Source organism: Aquarana catesbeiana, linkage group LG11 (genome assembly GCF_042186555.1).
Source record: "Aquarana catesbeiana isolate 2022-GZ linkage group LG11, ASM4218655v1, whole genome shotgun sequence".
Lineage (NCBI taxonomy): Eukaryota > Metazoa > Chordata > Amphibia > Anura > Ranidae > Aquarana > Aquarana catesbeiana.
In genome coordinates this window covers 11602595-11618542 of record NC_133334.1, presented here as the reverse complement: position 1 = coordinate 11618542, position 15948 = coordinate 11602595, and the positions used below count along the sequence as shown (strand labels likewise).

Below are 15948 nucleotides of genomic sequence, written 5' to 3'. Positions count from 1 at the left end.
AAAATATTGCTATGACTGCCATTTTATTTCCTAGGGTCTCTGCTAATATATATATATATATATATATATATATATATATATATATATATATATAAATAATGTTTGGGGGTTCTAAGTAATTTTCTAGCAAAAAATATGGACTTTAAATTGTAAGCAACAAATGTCAAAAATAGGCATAGGAATGAAAGGGATAATGGTGTGTAAGGCTAATTTAGTGTGCTTTTCTCTCTCTCTCTCAATGTTTTAAAGTAGTTTAAATGAGTATGTGATAACTTAATATGGAAATAATAAATAACAGTGTGTAATAAAAAATGTCTCTCTTCATACAGTTAAACCGCAGGCTTTCATAGAACATATGATACGCATTGAAGATGGATACGAGGGATCTGTGTTTTGTAATGTCAGCAATTTTTACCCGAAAGAAGTGGAGATCCAGTGGGTTAAACACAGTAAAGGTATCATCCCCAGCTCATTTTTGGATGAAGATGTTTCTCCCACAAAACAAATCAGGAACAGTGATGGGACATTTAATGTGACCAGTGTGCTGACTGTGAGGCCGGAAAGTAGAGATGAACCCAGAGATGTATTCTCCTGTATTGTGAGCCACAGATCCCTGAAGGAGGAAATTTCTCTCAATTTCACTATGCCAAGTAAGTAGCCTATGACTCTAATGTCTGTAGAATTTGGCTCCTACTGCTTCCAACAAATCCCAGATCAGTCAGATTAGATCCGGAGTTTACTCAGCGAGTTTACGAAACATTGGAAAGCAGAGGCTGCATGAGCACATACACATACATATTTTGGAGCAATGTTCTTCATGTGTATTCAGGCTTGGGTGTTTTTGTTTTAGCCAATGAAAAGGTAGTTACTAGGACCTATTTTTCAGGTGCTCCTATTTAGGTATTTGAAGCCAAAAATGCCCCATGTTGCTCTAAAAGTAGCTCATGTACCTATTTGAGTTTCACTCAGACATGTGCACTGCCGAAAAATTATTTAATTTTCGTTTCATTTGTTTTTTTGTTGGAAATTTGGAAATTAGATATATATAAACATATAAGACTTCCAATAATGGTAAAAATAATAAAGAAAATATTGTGCCACTAATAAACCTTCCAATCACCTCTAATGAGTAGAAAAAAAACCCTCCAATTGATTGGACTGCAAATGTCTGTGATAAATAGTTTAAAACAACATATAAATTTAGTACTCAAAAAGATCTCAAAATATCATCTGTGATAATAATAAGAGAGATAAAAACCCCAATGAAATTTAACTCAGGAGTATAAAAATTATTAAATAATACAAATAATAAAAATGTCCCAAAAAATTTTGATATGTTGAAAAATAATAGCCATTTCTTAATTAAACAATCCATTTCAGCAGCATCCTGAAGAGTGATCCCATATAAAATGGTGAAAGCAGATCAAGAGATAATTCCAATATTGCTATAGATTAAGATGTCCCACAGGAGTATTCTCAGGTATCATCAGGATATATAGGAAAAAAGAAAAAATATCATTGCGCAGTAAACGTGTATTAGGAAAACCACAGCACTACATAGAGTGCACTCACATAAGCCTGGTTTAACAATAGCCTGGATAGAATGCAATCAGCTGCTTGGGGCGCTGTGGGTTCTCACACCGCTCGTTACAGAGATGCTGACTCGCCACAATAGTCTACGTCACTGACTCCTCCTACACGTTGCATCACCCGACACGTGACTTTTTCAAGGATCCTGCTGCGAAATATTAGATCAAGAATTGTAATTACCGTATATACTCGAGTATAAGTCGTTCCGAGTATAAGTCGAGGCCCTAATTTACTACAAAAAAATGGGAAAAACTTATTGACCCGAGTATAAGACGAGGGTGAGAAATGCACAGCTACTGTAAGTGAAAAAGAGGGTCAACAATGCCCATTTGCAGCATCACTGTGCCCATTTGCAGCCATAGGTCCCCTGAACTTCAAACTCAGTAGTTAAGGGTTCCTAGATGCCCCCTAGCTGCAGCCAAAATTTGGGGTCTCTGAACCCAAAGGGTCCTGAAATGACATTGCTGCAGATGGACACATTTGACCAAATTTGGGGCCCTGTATCTCGGGGCCACTTAGTGCTAGGAACCCCAAATTTGGTGTGCAAACCCAGTGGAACTAGCACCATAAAATGTCCAAAGCTGGGGTTTCTAGCACTAAGTGGCCCTGAGATACAGGGCCCCAAAAATCAGTTCACTGACTTTTCTGCAGCAGAGAATGACATTTTCCGAACCGGTTTTGGGGCCCCATATCTCAGGGCCAATTGGTGCTAGGAACCCCAGCTTTGGATATGTTATGGCACGAGTTCCACTGGGTTTGCACACCAAATTTGGGGTTCTTAGCACCAAGTGGCCCTGAGATATGGGGCCCCAAAGTCGGTTCAGAAAATGTCAAGCACTTTTCTTCAGCAGAGAATGACATTTTCCGAACCGATTTTGGGGCCCCGTATCTCGGGGCCACTTAGTGCTAGGAACTTCATCTTTGGATATGTTGTGGTACCAGTTCCACTGGGTTTGCACACCAAATTTGGGGTTCCTAGCACCAAGTGGCCCTGAGATACGGGGCCCCAAAAGTGCTTGACTCAAGTATAAGTCGAAGGGGGCACTTTCAGCACAAAAAAATGTGCTGAAAAAATCGACTTATACTCGAGTATATACGGTACATGCCCCTGTTGAACAGGGGCAGAAAAATTGTGCCTTTGGTGGTGGTGGTGCTAGTGCCACAACACTGTAAGTCCTCACTCGCTCTTGGTGGGCGCAGAAACGGGCCCTGCTGTGAAATATTAGATCAAGAACTGTAATTACATGCCTCTGATGAACAGGGGCAGAAAAATTGGGCCTTTGGTGGTGGTGGTGCTAGTGCCACAACACTGTAAGTCCTCACTCGCTCTTGGTGGGCGCAGAAACGGGCCCTGCTGTGAAATATTAGATCAAGAATTGTAATTACATGCCCCTGTTGAACAGGGGCTGAAAAATAGGGCCTTAGGCACTGGTGCTGGTGACACAACACTGCAACACCTCACAGATACTCTAGTTGGAATGCAGAAATGAGCCCTGCTGCAAAGTATTGCATCAAAAATTGTAATTACACGCCCCTGTTAAACAGGGCTGAAAAATTGGGCCTTAGGCACTGGTGCTGGTGCCACAACACTGCAACCCCTCACAGATACTCTAGTTGGAAAGCAGGAACGAGCCCTGCTGCAAAGTATTGCATCAAAAATTGTAATTACACGCCCCTGTTAAACAGGGGCTAAAAAATTGGGCCTTAGGCACTGGTGGTGGCGCCCAGAACCAAAAATGTTCTTATAAGCTATCAGCGTGATCATTGAGGAGGAAGAGGATAATTACTCAGGATAGTCACTCAGCATCAGCATAGGCAGTCTTTGAAGGGATCTGAGATTTCAAAAAAAATTATTCTGTTACATCAGCATTAGGTGCTTGGTAGCTGGTGGTGATCCAAGACTGATTCATTTTTATGAAGGTCAGTCAATCGACTGAGTCGGTGGACATACGCACCCTGTGATCGGTTACAAAGCCTCCAGCAGCACTAAATGTGTGTTCCGAAAGAACGCTGGATGCAGGACAGGCCAGTAGCTCAATTGCATACTGTGCAAGCTCTGGCCAGTGATCCATCCTCAAGACCCAGTAACCCAGAGGATTTTCGGTGGGAAAGGTGTCCAAGTCAGATCTTGCCCCTAGGTATTCCTGCACCATGTAAAACAGACGCTGGCGATGGTTGCTGGAACCGATCATACCTTGGGGCTGCGGACTATAAAATTGTCTGAAGGCATCGGTCAGATGGCCACCTCCTCCACCGCTCCTTCTTTGACTGACCGAAGCCTCAGCAACACGTTGTCCAGAAACAGGAGTTTGTAACCTCCCAGTCTCTGGGAACGCGTTGCACAGACCTTTCTGCAAGGCCTCCCAAAGATGTTTCATCCTCGGCTCCCTCTGCGACAGCAAGATAAGGTCCGCAACCTTACCCTTGTAACGTGGATCAGGGAGGGTTGCCAGCCAGTATTGGTCCTTCTCCTTGATACCACGAATACCAGGATCCTTACGCAGGCTTTGCAGGATCAGGGAGGCTATGCAGTGTAGGCTTGCTGAGGCATTCGGTCCGGAGTCCTCTGGGTCACTAAGGACGACATGATCCGCAGCCACCTCCTCCCAGCCACATACAAGTCCATGTGTTTCTTGGGACTGATCCCTTAAAGACTGCTGCTGATGCTGAGTGCCAGGCTCCACCTCCATACTGACACAATCCTCCTCCTCCTCCTTGTCCTCTTCCTGTGTGATCGGCGGGCACGCAGGAACACTGTCTGGATAAAGGGGGCTTTGAGAGCTAAGGAAGTCCTCCTCTTCCTGCCTCTGTTCTGCCTCAAGTGCCCTGTCCATTATTCCACGCAGCGTGTGCTCCAACAGGTGGACAAGGGGGACAGTGTCACTGATGCATGCACTGTCACTGCTCACCATCCTTGTGGCCTCCTCAAATGGTGACAGGACAGTGCATGCATCCCTGATCATGGCCCACTGGCGTGGGGAAAAAAAACAAGCTCCCCTGACCCTGTCCTGGTGCCATAGTCCCACAGGTACTCATTGATGGCCCTCTGCTGCGTGTGCAGCCGCTGCAGCATGGCCAACGTTGAGTTCCACCTGGTGGGCATGTCACAGATTAGGCGGTTCTTGGGCAGGTTAAACTCCTTTTGGAGGTCTGCCAGCCGAGCACTGGCATTATATGACCGGCAGAAATGCACACAGACTTTCCTGGCCTGCCTCAGGACATCCTGTAAGCCCGGGTACCTGCCCAAGAACTGCTGCACCACCAAAACAGGGCACATGGGTCATTTGTCCCTGTCGGAGGACAGAGAGGAGAATGGTGCCATTGTCGCAAACCACCATTCCTGACTTAAGTTGGCGTGGCGTCAACCACCTCTGAACCTGCCCCTGCAGAGTTGACAGAACCTCTGCCCCAGTGTGGCTCCTGTCCCCCAAGCACACCAGCTCAAGCACCGCATGGCATCTTTGGCCTGCATACTTGCGTAGCCCCTTGAATGGCTACGGAGCACCGCTGGTTCCGAGGACAAAGCACAGGAAGGGGCCATGGAGGAAGAAGAAGAGGAGAGGGTGGAGGAGAGAGGTGTGTCACAATTATTAGTAGTGGCATTTTGGAGGCGTGGTGGTGGAACAACCTTCAACACTACTGTACCTTGTCCTGCATCCATCCCAGCTGCCAGCAGAGTCACCCAATGCGCGGTGAAACTTAGGTAATGTCCCTGTCCATGCCTGCTGGACCATGAATCAGCGGTAATATGCACCTTACGAGGGCATGGACATTGCCCTCCACATGCCGGTAGAGAGCCGGAATCGCCTTCCGTAAGAAAAAGTGGCGTTTGGGTACCTGCCACTGAGGAACCGCACATTCCATAAACTCACGGAAGGGGACAGAGCCTACCAACTGAAAAGACAGCAGTTGAAGTGCTAGCAATTTTGCCAAGCTAGCATTCAACCGCTGGGCATGTGGATGGCTGGGAGCGAACTTCTTTCGGTGGTGCAGCAGCTGGGGCAGGGAAATTTGCCTGGTACAATCTGACGTTGGTGTACCGAAAGCAGATTGCCCACAAGTACTTGGCTGTGACACACCTAATTCTACACCTTCATTCCTCTCAGTGCAGGTCTCAGAGAGGACTGAAGGTATAGTGGGGTTGGAGATCTCAGCTGATGAGGAGCAAGGAGAGGTCCTCTTTGTTCTTTGGTGTGGGTCTTTTAAATACGCTTGCCAGCGAAATGCATGGCAGGTCAACATATGTCTGGTCAAGCATGTGGTGCCCAAGCAGGAAATGTTTTGGCCACACGAGATACGCTTGAGACATATGTTGCAAATAGCAGCGGTGTGATCTGATGCACTCGTCTCAAAAAAGGCCCACACCAAAGAATTTTTTGAATAATGCGCAGAGACAGCAGCACCTTGCACATGCAGAGCTTTGGGGTGTGATGCAGTCAGTGTGCTGTCCTTAGGCTGGCCCCTGGAGGGCATCCTGCCTCGTTGGTGATGTGCCGCCTCCTCCTCCACTCTCCTATCAGGCACCCATGTTGAGTCAGTGACCTCTTTATCCCCTCCCTCCTCATCACTGGAGCAGACCTGGCAGTATGCTGCAGCAGGGGGAGCATGACTGCCAGATTGCTGTCCTTCTTGGGCACCCCCTCTCTCCGTGCTCACGTTACTGCCTTCATCTAGCTCAGTATCATCATCAGAGCCTTCCAAATGCTGGGCATCCTCCTAGAGCATGTACCCAACACTGTGGTCAAACATTTCGAGAGACTCCTCAGGAGGGCATGGCTAGGGAAGGAGTCACTGATGACATTGAGCCAAGGGAAGAGGCCGCTGCTTTGCAAGACAAAGTACCCTGAGCATGGGTGAGAGAGGATGAGGAGGACGAGGACGGCTTGGTCATCCACTCGACCAAGTCTTCTGCATGTTGCGGCTCAACATGGCCAGCTGCCGAAAAAAGGCCAAGCATGTCCCACGGCCACGTGCTGATGAGGATGCACCATCTCCACGATCAGCACTGTTGCCTCTAGACACAGAGCTTGCTTGCCCTCTTTTATTGGCTTGTGACTGTCTGCCTCTCCTTGTTGGCCTTCCAGACATACTAATGGCCTGTAGCTACACTAAGCTGGGATATATATATATATATATATATATATATATATATATATATACATATATATATATATATATATATATATATATATACATATATATATATATATACATATATATACATATATATATATATATATACATATATATATATATATATATATATATATATATATATATATATACTGATACTGCAGCTAGCAAAATCAACTGCCTGCCTGTAGTATGAGAACACCACCAACCTTCTACAGGTAGCTTTAGGTGAACACTGTGCAGAACTCGCAAAAAACTAACTTGTAGCCTATTTAGCTGCCTGTGGTAGTGATAGGATCAGGAAAACACCACCAACCTTCTACAGGTAGCTTTAGCTGAACACTGTGCAGAGCTCGCAAAAAAATAACTTGTAGGTTTAGCTGAACACTGTGAGGAGGATGCACTACACTAACTTGTAGATTTAGCTGAACACTGTGCAGAGGTCGCACTACACTAACTTGTAGTTTTAGCTGAACACTGTGTGCAGGATGCACTACACTAACTTGTAGTTTTCGCTGAACACTGTGAGGAGGACACACTACACCAACTTGTAGCTTTAGCTGAGCACTGTGCAGAGGTCTCACAACACTAACTTGTAGCTTTAGCTGAACACTGTGCAGAGGTCGTACTACACTAACTTGTAGCTTTAGCTGAACACTGTGAGCAGGACGCACCACACTACCTTGTAGCTTTAGCTGAACACTGTGCAGAGGTCTCACTACACTAACTTGCAGTTTTAGCTGAACACTGTGAGCAGGACGCACTACACTAACTTGTAGCTTTAGCCGAACACTGTGCAGAGGTCTCACTACACTAACTTGTAGTTTTAGCTGAACACTATGAGGAGGACGCACTACACTAACTTGTAGCTTTAGCTGAACACTGTGCAGAGGTTGCACTACACTAACTTGTAGTTTTAGCTGAACACTGTGAGGAGGACGCACTACCCTAACTTGTAGCTTTAGCTGAACACTGTCAGGAGGACGCACTACACTAACTTGTAGCTTTAGCTGAACACTGTGCAGAGGTCGCACTACACTAACTTGTAGTTTTCGCTGAACACTGTGAGGAGGACACACTACACCAACTTGTAGCTTTAGCTGAATACTGTGAGGAGGACACACTACACTAACTTGTAGCTTTAGCTGAACACTGTGCAGAGGTCTCACTACACTAACTTGTAGTTTTAGCTGAACACTGTGAGGAGGATGCACTACACTAACTTGTAGCTTTAGCTGAACACTGTGCAGAGGTCGCACTACACTAACTTGTAGTTTTAGCTGAACACTGTGTGCAGGATGCACTACACTAACTTGTAGCTTTAGCTGAACACTGTGCAGAGGTCTCACTACACTAACTTGTAGCTTTAGCTGAACACTGTGCAGAGGTCGTACTACACTAACTTGTAGTTTTAGCTGAACACTGTGAGCAGGACGCACCACACTACCTTGTAGCTTTAGCTGAACACTGTGCAGAGGTCTCACTACACTAACTTGTAGTTTTAGCTGAACACTGTGAGCAGGACCCACTACACTAACTTGTAGCTTTAGCTGAACACTGTGCAGAGGTCTCACTACACTAACTTGTAGTTTTAGCTGAACACTGTGAGGAGGACGCACTACACTAACTTGTAGCTTTAGCTGAACACTGTGCAGAGGTTGCACTACACTAACTTGTAGTTTTAGCTGAACACTGTGAGGAGGATGCACTACCCTAACTTGTAGCTTTAGCTGAACACTGTGCAGAGGTCACACTAAACCAACTTGTAGCTTTTGCTGAACACTGTGAGGAGGACGCACTACACTAACTTGTAGCTTTAGCTGAACACTCTGCAGAGGTCGCACGACACTAACTTGTAGTTTTAACTGAACACTGTGAGGAGGACGCACTACCCTAACTTGTAGCTTTAGCTGAACACTGTGCAGAGGTCACACTAAACTATCTTGTAGCTTTAGCTGAACACTGTGAGGAGGACGCACTACACTAACTTGTAGCTTTAGCTGAACACTGTGCAGAGGTGTCACTACACTAACTTGTAGTTTTAGCTGAACACTGTGCAGAGGTCACACTTAACTATCTTGTAGCTTTAGCTGAACACTGTGCAGAGGTCTCACCACACTAACTGTAAATAGTCTAGCTGCCTGACTGTGGTACTAATAGGATCAAAAGAACACCAGCAATTTTCTTCCGGTAGCTATAAATACTGTAACAAGACAAGCCTGCCTGTCAGTAGGAAGATAACAGGAACGGATCTAGCTAAACTGAATACAGTGTATATATATATATATACATGCAACAGCTGGGATGCATATATATACACAATACACTGTAAGTGCAGCTAACTCACTGACTGTCCTGCCTAATCTAGCTAACTCAAATGAAATGACACTGTCTCTCTCTCTTTTTCTCAGCACGCCGGAACACACTACACAGGGCCGCCGTGCAGGCGGCCTTATATAGTGTGGCGCATGTTCTAAACCCCCTGAGCCATAATTGGCCAAAGCCACCCTGGCTTTGGCCAATTACAGCTCTCTCTACCGACGGCGCTGTGATTGGCCAAGCATGCGGGTCATAGTGCATGCTTGGCCAATCATCAGCCAGCAATGCACTGCGATGCCGCAGTGAATTATGGGCCGTGACGCGCCACACAAATTTGATGCGAACGGCCCATAACGTTCGCAATTCGGTGAACGATCGAACAGCCGATGTTCGAGTTGAACATGGGTTCGACTCAAACGCGAAGCTCATCCCTATGCAACGTGTAGGAGGAGTCAGTGACGTAGACTATTGTGGCGAGTCAGTATCTCTGTAATGAGCAGTGTGAGGACCCACCACACCCCAAGCGGCTGATTGCATCCTATCCAGGCTATTGTTAAACCATGCGTTTATTTTTTTACCACGTTTACTGCGCAATGATATTTTTTCTTTTTTCCTATATATCCTGATGATACCTGAGAATACTCCTGTGGGACATCTTAATCTATAGCAATATTGGAATTATCTCTTGATCTGCTTTCACCATTTTATATGGGATCACTCTTCAGGATGCTGCTGAAGTGGATTGTTTAATTAAGAAATGGCTATTATTTTTCAACATATCAAAATTTTTTGGGACATTTTTATTATTGTTATTATTTAATAATTTTTATACTCCTGAGTTAAATTTCATTGGGGTTTTTATCTCTCTTTTTATTATCACAGATGGTATTTAGAGCTCTTTTTGAATACTAAATGTATATGTTGTTTTAAACTATTTATCACAGACATTTGCAGTCCAATCAATTGGAGTTTTTTTTCCTACTCATTAGAGGTGATTGGAAGGTTTATTAGTGGCACAATATTTTCTTTATTATTTTTACCATTATTGGAAGGCTTATATATTTATATATATTTTTTTGTTTGGAAGGTTAATATTAGCACAAACACATTATTGTATTACACTTAATTGAGGTGCCTGAACACTATTCAGTTTTGCTGCTTTTATTATTTGGTTTTCTTCCAAGCTAATTATCTGCACAGTGAATTTCACTTTATCTAACTAGTGTTTCATTTATTTTCATTCCAGCGCTTTAGTATTTTTTTTTATTTTTGGAAATTAGATAATTCGGAAATTCTAAAATCCGAAAATTTGGAAAAAAAAAATTGAAAATTTGAAATAACTAACTAATAAATTATAGGTATTAGAATTTCCTTTTAAATTTGCTGTTAGGGAACGTAACAAATACGAATTTATCTAAAGTTACGAATTATCTGAAATAACGAATCTAAACAAATGGAACAGAGCAAATTAATAATTAATAATAATCAAAAAATGTATTATTATTATTATTCATTTGTTACTATTAATTTAATAGTTTAGTAATAGTTAGGTTATTATTAGTTAGTTATTATTTAAGATTTTCAAATTTTCAGATTTTCGTTCTTTTGAATTTTCCTATTTTCATTCTTATTTTCAAATTTTGAATTTTAGAATTTCTGGAAAAATGTCCAAATTAATGAATTTAAAGAGTTTGTTGAAATTTGTTAAAAAACTATTTCGGAGCTAAACGAATTTCACATGTCTAGTTTCACTCATCAAGCTCTAGGCAGCTGAGCATTCATAGGTGAACATACACAATGCACAAGCATGGGGTTTTGGTTTTTCAGCATTTTGGAGCTTTGAGCTACAAAACAATCAGAATTTATAGGGTTAGTCAACTTTTATAATAAAATTTGCATTGCAATCGGGGAGTCCCACTAGATTAGAAATCATGGGACATTTTAGAGAAATTCAGTTTCCTTTAGACAACATAACTGCAAACCTCTTTTGTTTTGCAAAGCCAAAAAAATAGCATTCTCATTGATCTGTGCCGTTCTGCATATAGGATAAGAAGGATGGTAAATACAAGCACATTAACAAGCTCAGAGCTGCTGTATTCTCTGTCTGCACATGTGCAGTGTGCTCTCCCTCCCCCTCTAATCTCATAGTGCACCTCCCTGCCCCTGTCACAGCAGCATTCATCTACATGAAGAATGAACCCATCCTACAAGAATCGCATGTTAAAAAATTCAGCAGAGGTCCATTATGTTTCTAAGGGAAAAAAAGTTTGTCAATATTGTGATGAGTGAAAGTTTGGTTCACTGTTTGCCAAACCCAGCAGGAAATCTGCAAACCCCAAACAGAGCTTCTGAACCCCATCAAGGTCTTTAGCTCCAAGCCTTTTCTGGCACTTTTTGTTTACATGTAACAATCAGTATTTTTTGCTAGAAAATTACTTAAAACCCCCAAACAGTATATATATTTTTTAAAGCAGAGGCCCTAGAAAATAAATTGGTGGGTGTTGCAATTTTTTTATGTCATGCGTTATTTGTGCATCGTTTTTTTTTAAACATAATTGTTTGGAAAAAAAATACACTTTCTCAAATTTTTTTTTTTCATCAATAGTTTTTATTGTTTTATAGTGATGACAAGAATAACAGACAATGTATAAATTGTATGTTGTTTATACATTGACGCACTTACTCTAATACAGAAATACATGTTTACGGAAGAACTAACAGAAAATTCTGCACATTAAACTTATACAGTAAATATAGGCTATTGTATATTAGTAGTTACCGCTCCTCCAGGCAACCCCATTGGGATCTCTTTTGTTGCATGGGTGAGAGCTGCATCGTGCTGCTGTTGTATAACCTATAACTGGTCTAATTGATGATATCAAAGTCCAACTTATTGTTGAGTCATGACTATACTAAATGCAAACTTAACTTGTTAAATGAATTTCACTGCCCCTGACCATATTTCCCACGGTAGCCACGCTTTCTTACTCTTTGCTAGATAACCACCACTAGACGCCATTGCTATTTCGTAGCTATAGTGAAGGTTTACCAGTTCAAGTGTTGATTCCATGGAAGGCGTCTTTTCTGTTTTCCATAATCGTTTAATGGACAGTCTGGCCGCTAGTAAGATATGTGTCGTCACATGTCTGACATGTTGTGGCACTGCGTCTATGTTGAGATTTAGGATTGCCAATTCAGGTGCTGGATGTGTGTTTTGAGTTGATATATCCGACAGGACTTAGAAAATGAGTTTCCAGTAGTTTTGGATGTGGTTACACTTCCACATTATGTGAAACAAATCGCCTTTGGCTGAATTACATCTCCAGCAAGTGTCTGAAATATTTGAGCTAAATGATGCCAGCCTTGAAGGGGTTAAATACCATCAGAGAGACAGTTTTTGGGTGAGCTCCCATAGTGCAGAGCATTTTGTTGCTTTGTAAATTGATTGTAAAGCTCGTTGCCATTGGTGTTCTGTGTATGTATGTCCCAAATCTTTTTCCCAGTGAGTGTAGGGAGATGTTTTAGTGAAGTGGAGTTTTTGGTGAAGAGTATTATATAATATAGATATCCCTTTCTTTTTGGGGGACGTGGTTGTGAGGTATTCCCAAGCTTTCGGGTAAACCGTGTATAGAGCAATTCAAGTGCCTCAATGCAGTGTTTTACTCTGATATAAGAAAGGAAGTCTGTAGGGGGTAGCTTGAATTCCTTTTGGAGGGAAGGATTTCATGTTGATGCCCTTTCTGGCCCAGTGTTGCAAAGATAAGTCAGGTGAGAGGTGATGAAGGGATTCAATTGGGATTGGTATCTGTGGCAGATTGGCATAGGTAACACTATTTTGGGTCAGCTTTTTCCATGTGTTAGCTGATGCTATCATAGTGGGGGATAACGCCGCAGGTAGCTTGGATCCCAAGGGGGTGCTCATCAAGCACCATTTCAGGTTGGGGCATAGTAGTGATTGGCTTTCTATTGTGCTCCACAACTTAACTGGGCATGGCTGGAACCACTCAGTGAGTTCATCCAACACTGACACCATGTAGTAATCCTCAAAGTTAATGGTCCCCGATCCCCCCGCTAGTTTATGTTTCATAAGTCTCGAATGTGCGCTCCTAGGTTTAGTTCCTTTCCATATGCATTTGTTGAATAGAGTGTGGAGAGATTTGAAAAAGCACTTGGGGATGGGGATGGGGAGAGTCCTAAATAGGTAGAGAATTTGTGGCAGATGAAGCATTTTAAATGCTGCTAATCTACCCGACCAGGAGAGTTCTTGTTTAACTATTGGCTGGATTTCAATTTGCAACTTGGCGAGCAGAGGTTTATAGTTGACCGAAAAGAGGTGTTTGACCGATCTTGTAAGTTGGACACCAAGGTATGAAATACTTTTATCTGGCCAGGTGAAGGGATATTGGACCTGTAGTAAGTTTTTTTATCGTGGCGTTTAGCTTTAGGTCTAGTATGTGTCATTTAGATGTATTTAGTTTATAGTAGGAGATCTTTCCGAACCAGTCAAGCAATTTTTGGGCTTCTGCCAGAGATGAGGTTGGGTCAGTCAGGATTAGAATTACGTCATTCGCAAAGAGGCTTATCTTATGGGAGTTTCTACCTGTCTTTAGGCCTGTGATCAGAGGATTCGAACGCACGTGTTCCGCTAAAGGTTCCATCAGTAGGTTAAATATTAGTGGTGACAAGGGGCACCCTTGGCGTGTGCCGTTTGTTATGTTAAATGGTTGGGATAACATATCTGCTGAATACACTTGTGCTGATGGGGTGGTGTAGAGTGCCATTATGGTCTTATATATGTTGTCTTTGAAACCCAATTTAAGTAGTACCTTCTGTAGATACATCCAGTGTACCCTGTCGAACGCCTTCCCTGTGTCTAAGGAGAGTAGCATAGAAGGCATTCCACTGGATTCAGCATGATGTATTAAGTTGATCATACGCCTGGTGGCATCTGGTGCTTGTCTCCCCCTAGTGAATCCTGATAGATCCGTGTGTATGAGGTCTGGCCTGATCTCCATCAAGGGTCTGGCAATGGATTTGGCATAGATTTTCACATCTAGGTTTAAATGGCATAAAGGACGGAAGTTCTGAGGGGAGGTTGGTTCCTTCCCGGGTTTTGGGAGTGTAATAAGAGCATTCAACGATTCTTTAGCAAGCATGGAAGAAGGGGCAGCGTTGTTACAAATTTCTGTTAGGTTTAGGATCAATTGACTGGAGAATAGCTTATAGTACTCACCGGTCAACCCATCCGGGCCTGGAGCTTTCCCTGATGGTAATGCTGATATTGTTGCAAGAATTTCCTGGTCCATGAAGGGGGCATTTATGCCTCATTTCCACTGAACGGATCGGTTCGGGTCGGTACAGTTTGAATGGCCTAGAATGGTCCGGTCTATTCTATTGAGCCATGCAGGGTTTGGAAAAAATGCCTCAGCATAGCACAGCAGGGGGTTTTCTGTCAGCCAATCAGTGGAATGTATTGTAGCTCCGCCCTAACCGAACCGTTCCATTTTCTATGGCCCCACATCTGAAGCAGGACCCTGAATGGAACGGTTCGGTTCGGTTGTATGGGCCGCTTTCATAATGGAAACACCTAAAATAGCGTACCGTACCGAACTGATCCGCTCAGTGGAAACGAGGCATTAGAGAATTCAGTTGTGGTTCAGTCAGCTTGGGGAGAGTGATTTGGTGCAGAAATGCATCAATGTCCTCGTTGGAGGGTTGAAACGTAGATGTGTCTTGTCTGATGTTATAGAGGTCACTGTAGTAGTCACTAAATGCGTTAGCTATGTCCTGTGGTTTAGTCAACTTTTATTTAGTGCAGGGGTGAAACAAGTGAGTAATTTTAGTTTTAATGCCTTTTCCCCTTTAAGCGCTGCGCCAGTCTTTTGTCCGCTTTGTTAGAAGTAGAGTAGGAAGTGCCTTTGATTTTGCGCTGTATTTGTTCGAAGGAGTTGAGGAGTAGTGATCTCAATTCCTGTCTCAGGGATAGTAGTTCAGCCAATAGGGTAGGGTTCGGGTTAGTTTTGTGAACAGTCTCAAGATTAGCAATTTGTGATGTCAGATCATCAACGCGCTGCGTCCTCTTTTTTTTTAAATAGTGAACTTAATTTCATTATGACACCTCGAATAACAGCTTTATGTGCATTCCACACCATGGCGGGATTGCCCACCGAACAGCTGTTAAGGTCAAAGTATTCTTTTAGGTGAGATTTAATTTCCTGGGAGTAGGTTGGGTGTTGCAATATGTAATTGTTGGCTCACCAGAGAAATGTCCTGTGTCATTGATGAAGATTGTGATCGGAGCATGGTCTGACCACGTCATGGTGTGGATCACAGATGCGCTGATTGTTTGCAATAACCACTTATCTGTAAGGATCATGTCTATTCTCAAGTTAGATTTATGATATGGGGAAAAGTAGGTTAGTCCTTTTCAGAACCATGGTGACATCTCCATACATCATATACATCCTGTGAGTTAAGGAACTGTTTCAGGGGGGACTCTCTTTTTGCTGCTGAGGTGGTGTCCATATGGATATCTGCTACTAGATTGAAATCTCCACATATGAGCAGATGTCCTTGTCTGGCTGCTTGGGCTTTACGCATGGTTTTCCGAATGAAGGTCATCTGGTGGGTGTTGGGGGCATACACATTTAAGAGTGTGTATTTGGTCTTGTTTAGGGTGCAGATCAGAATTACATATCTACCATGAGGGTCTGAGATCTCTTGAAGCAGGTGGAATTCTACAGTGTTTTTTGTGGCAATAAGAACACCTCTTTTTTTGGACTTATAGGTGGCCTGGTATATGAGAGAGTATTTGCTGTTGGAGCAAAGGTTACTAGCAATTTGGTTACTAGGTGTGTCTCTTGGACACATATGATGTCACTTTTGAGTTTTTCAGCCATTTGCCAT

At 43.0% G+C, this 15948-nt stretch overlaps 1 protein-coding gene across 3 annotated transcripts in view; it reads left to right on the top strand.

The window, feature by feature from the left end:
- Nucleotides 1-15948, top strand: part of LOC141111842 (uncharacterized) — a 180124-nt gene that overhangs the window by 31344 nt on the left and 132832 nt on the right. For all 3 annotated transcript variants that reach the window (XM_073603998.1, XM_073603999.1, XM_073603997.1), the window contains exon 3: nt 330-650. In XM_073603998.1, coding sequence (XP_073460099.1) covers nt 330-650 — 321 coding nt within the window. The remainder of the gene's footprint in view (nt 1-329; nt 651-15948) is intronic.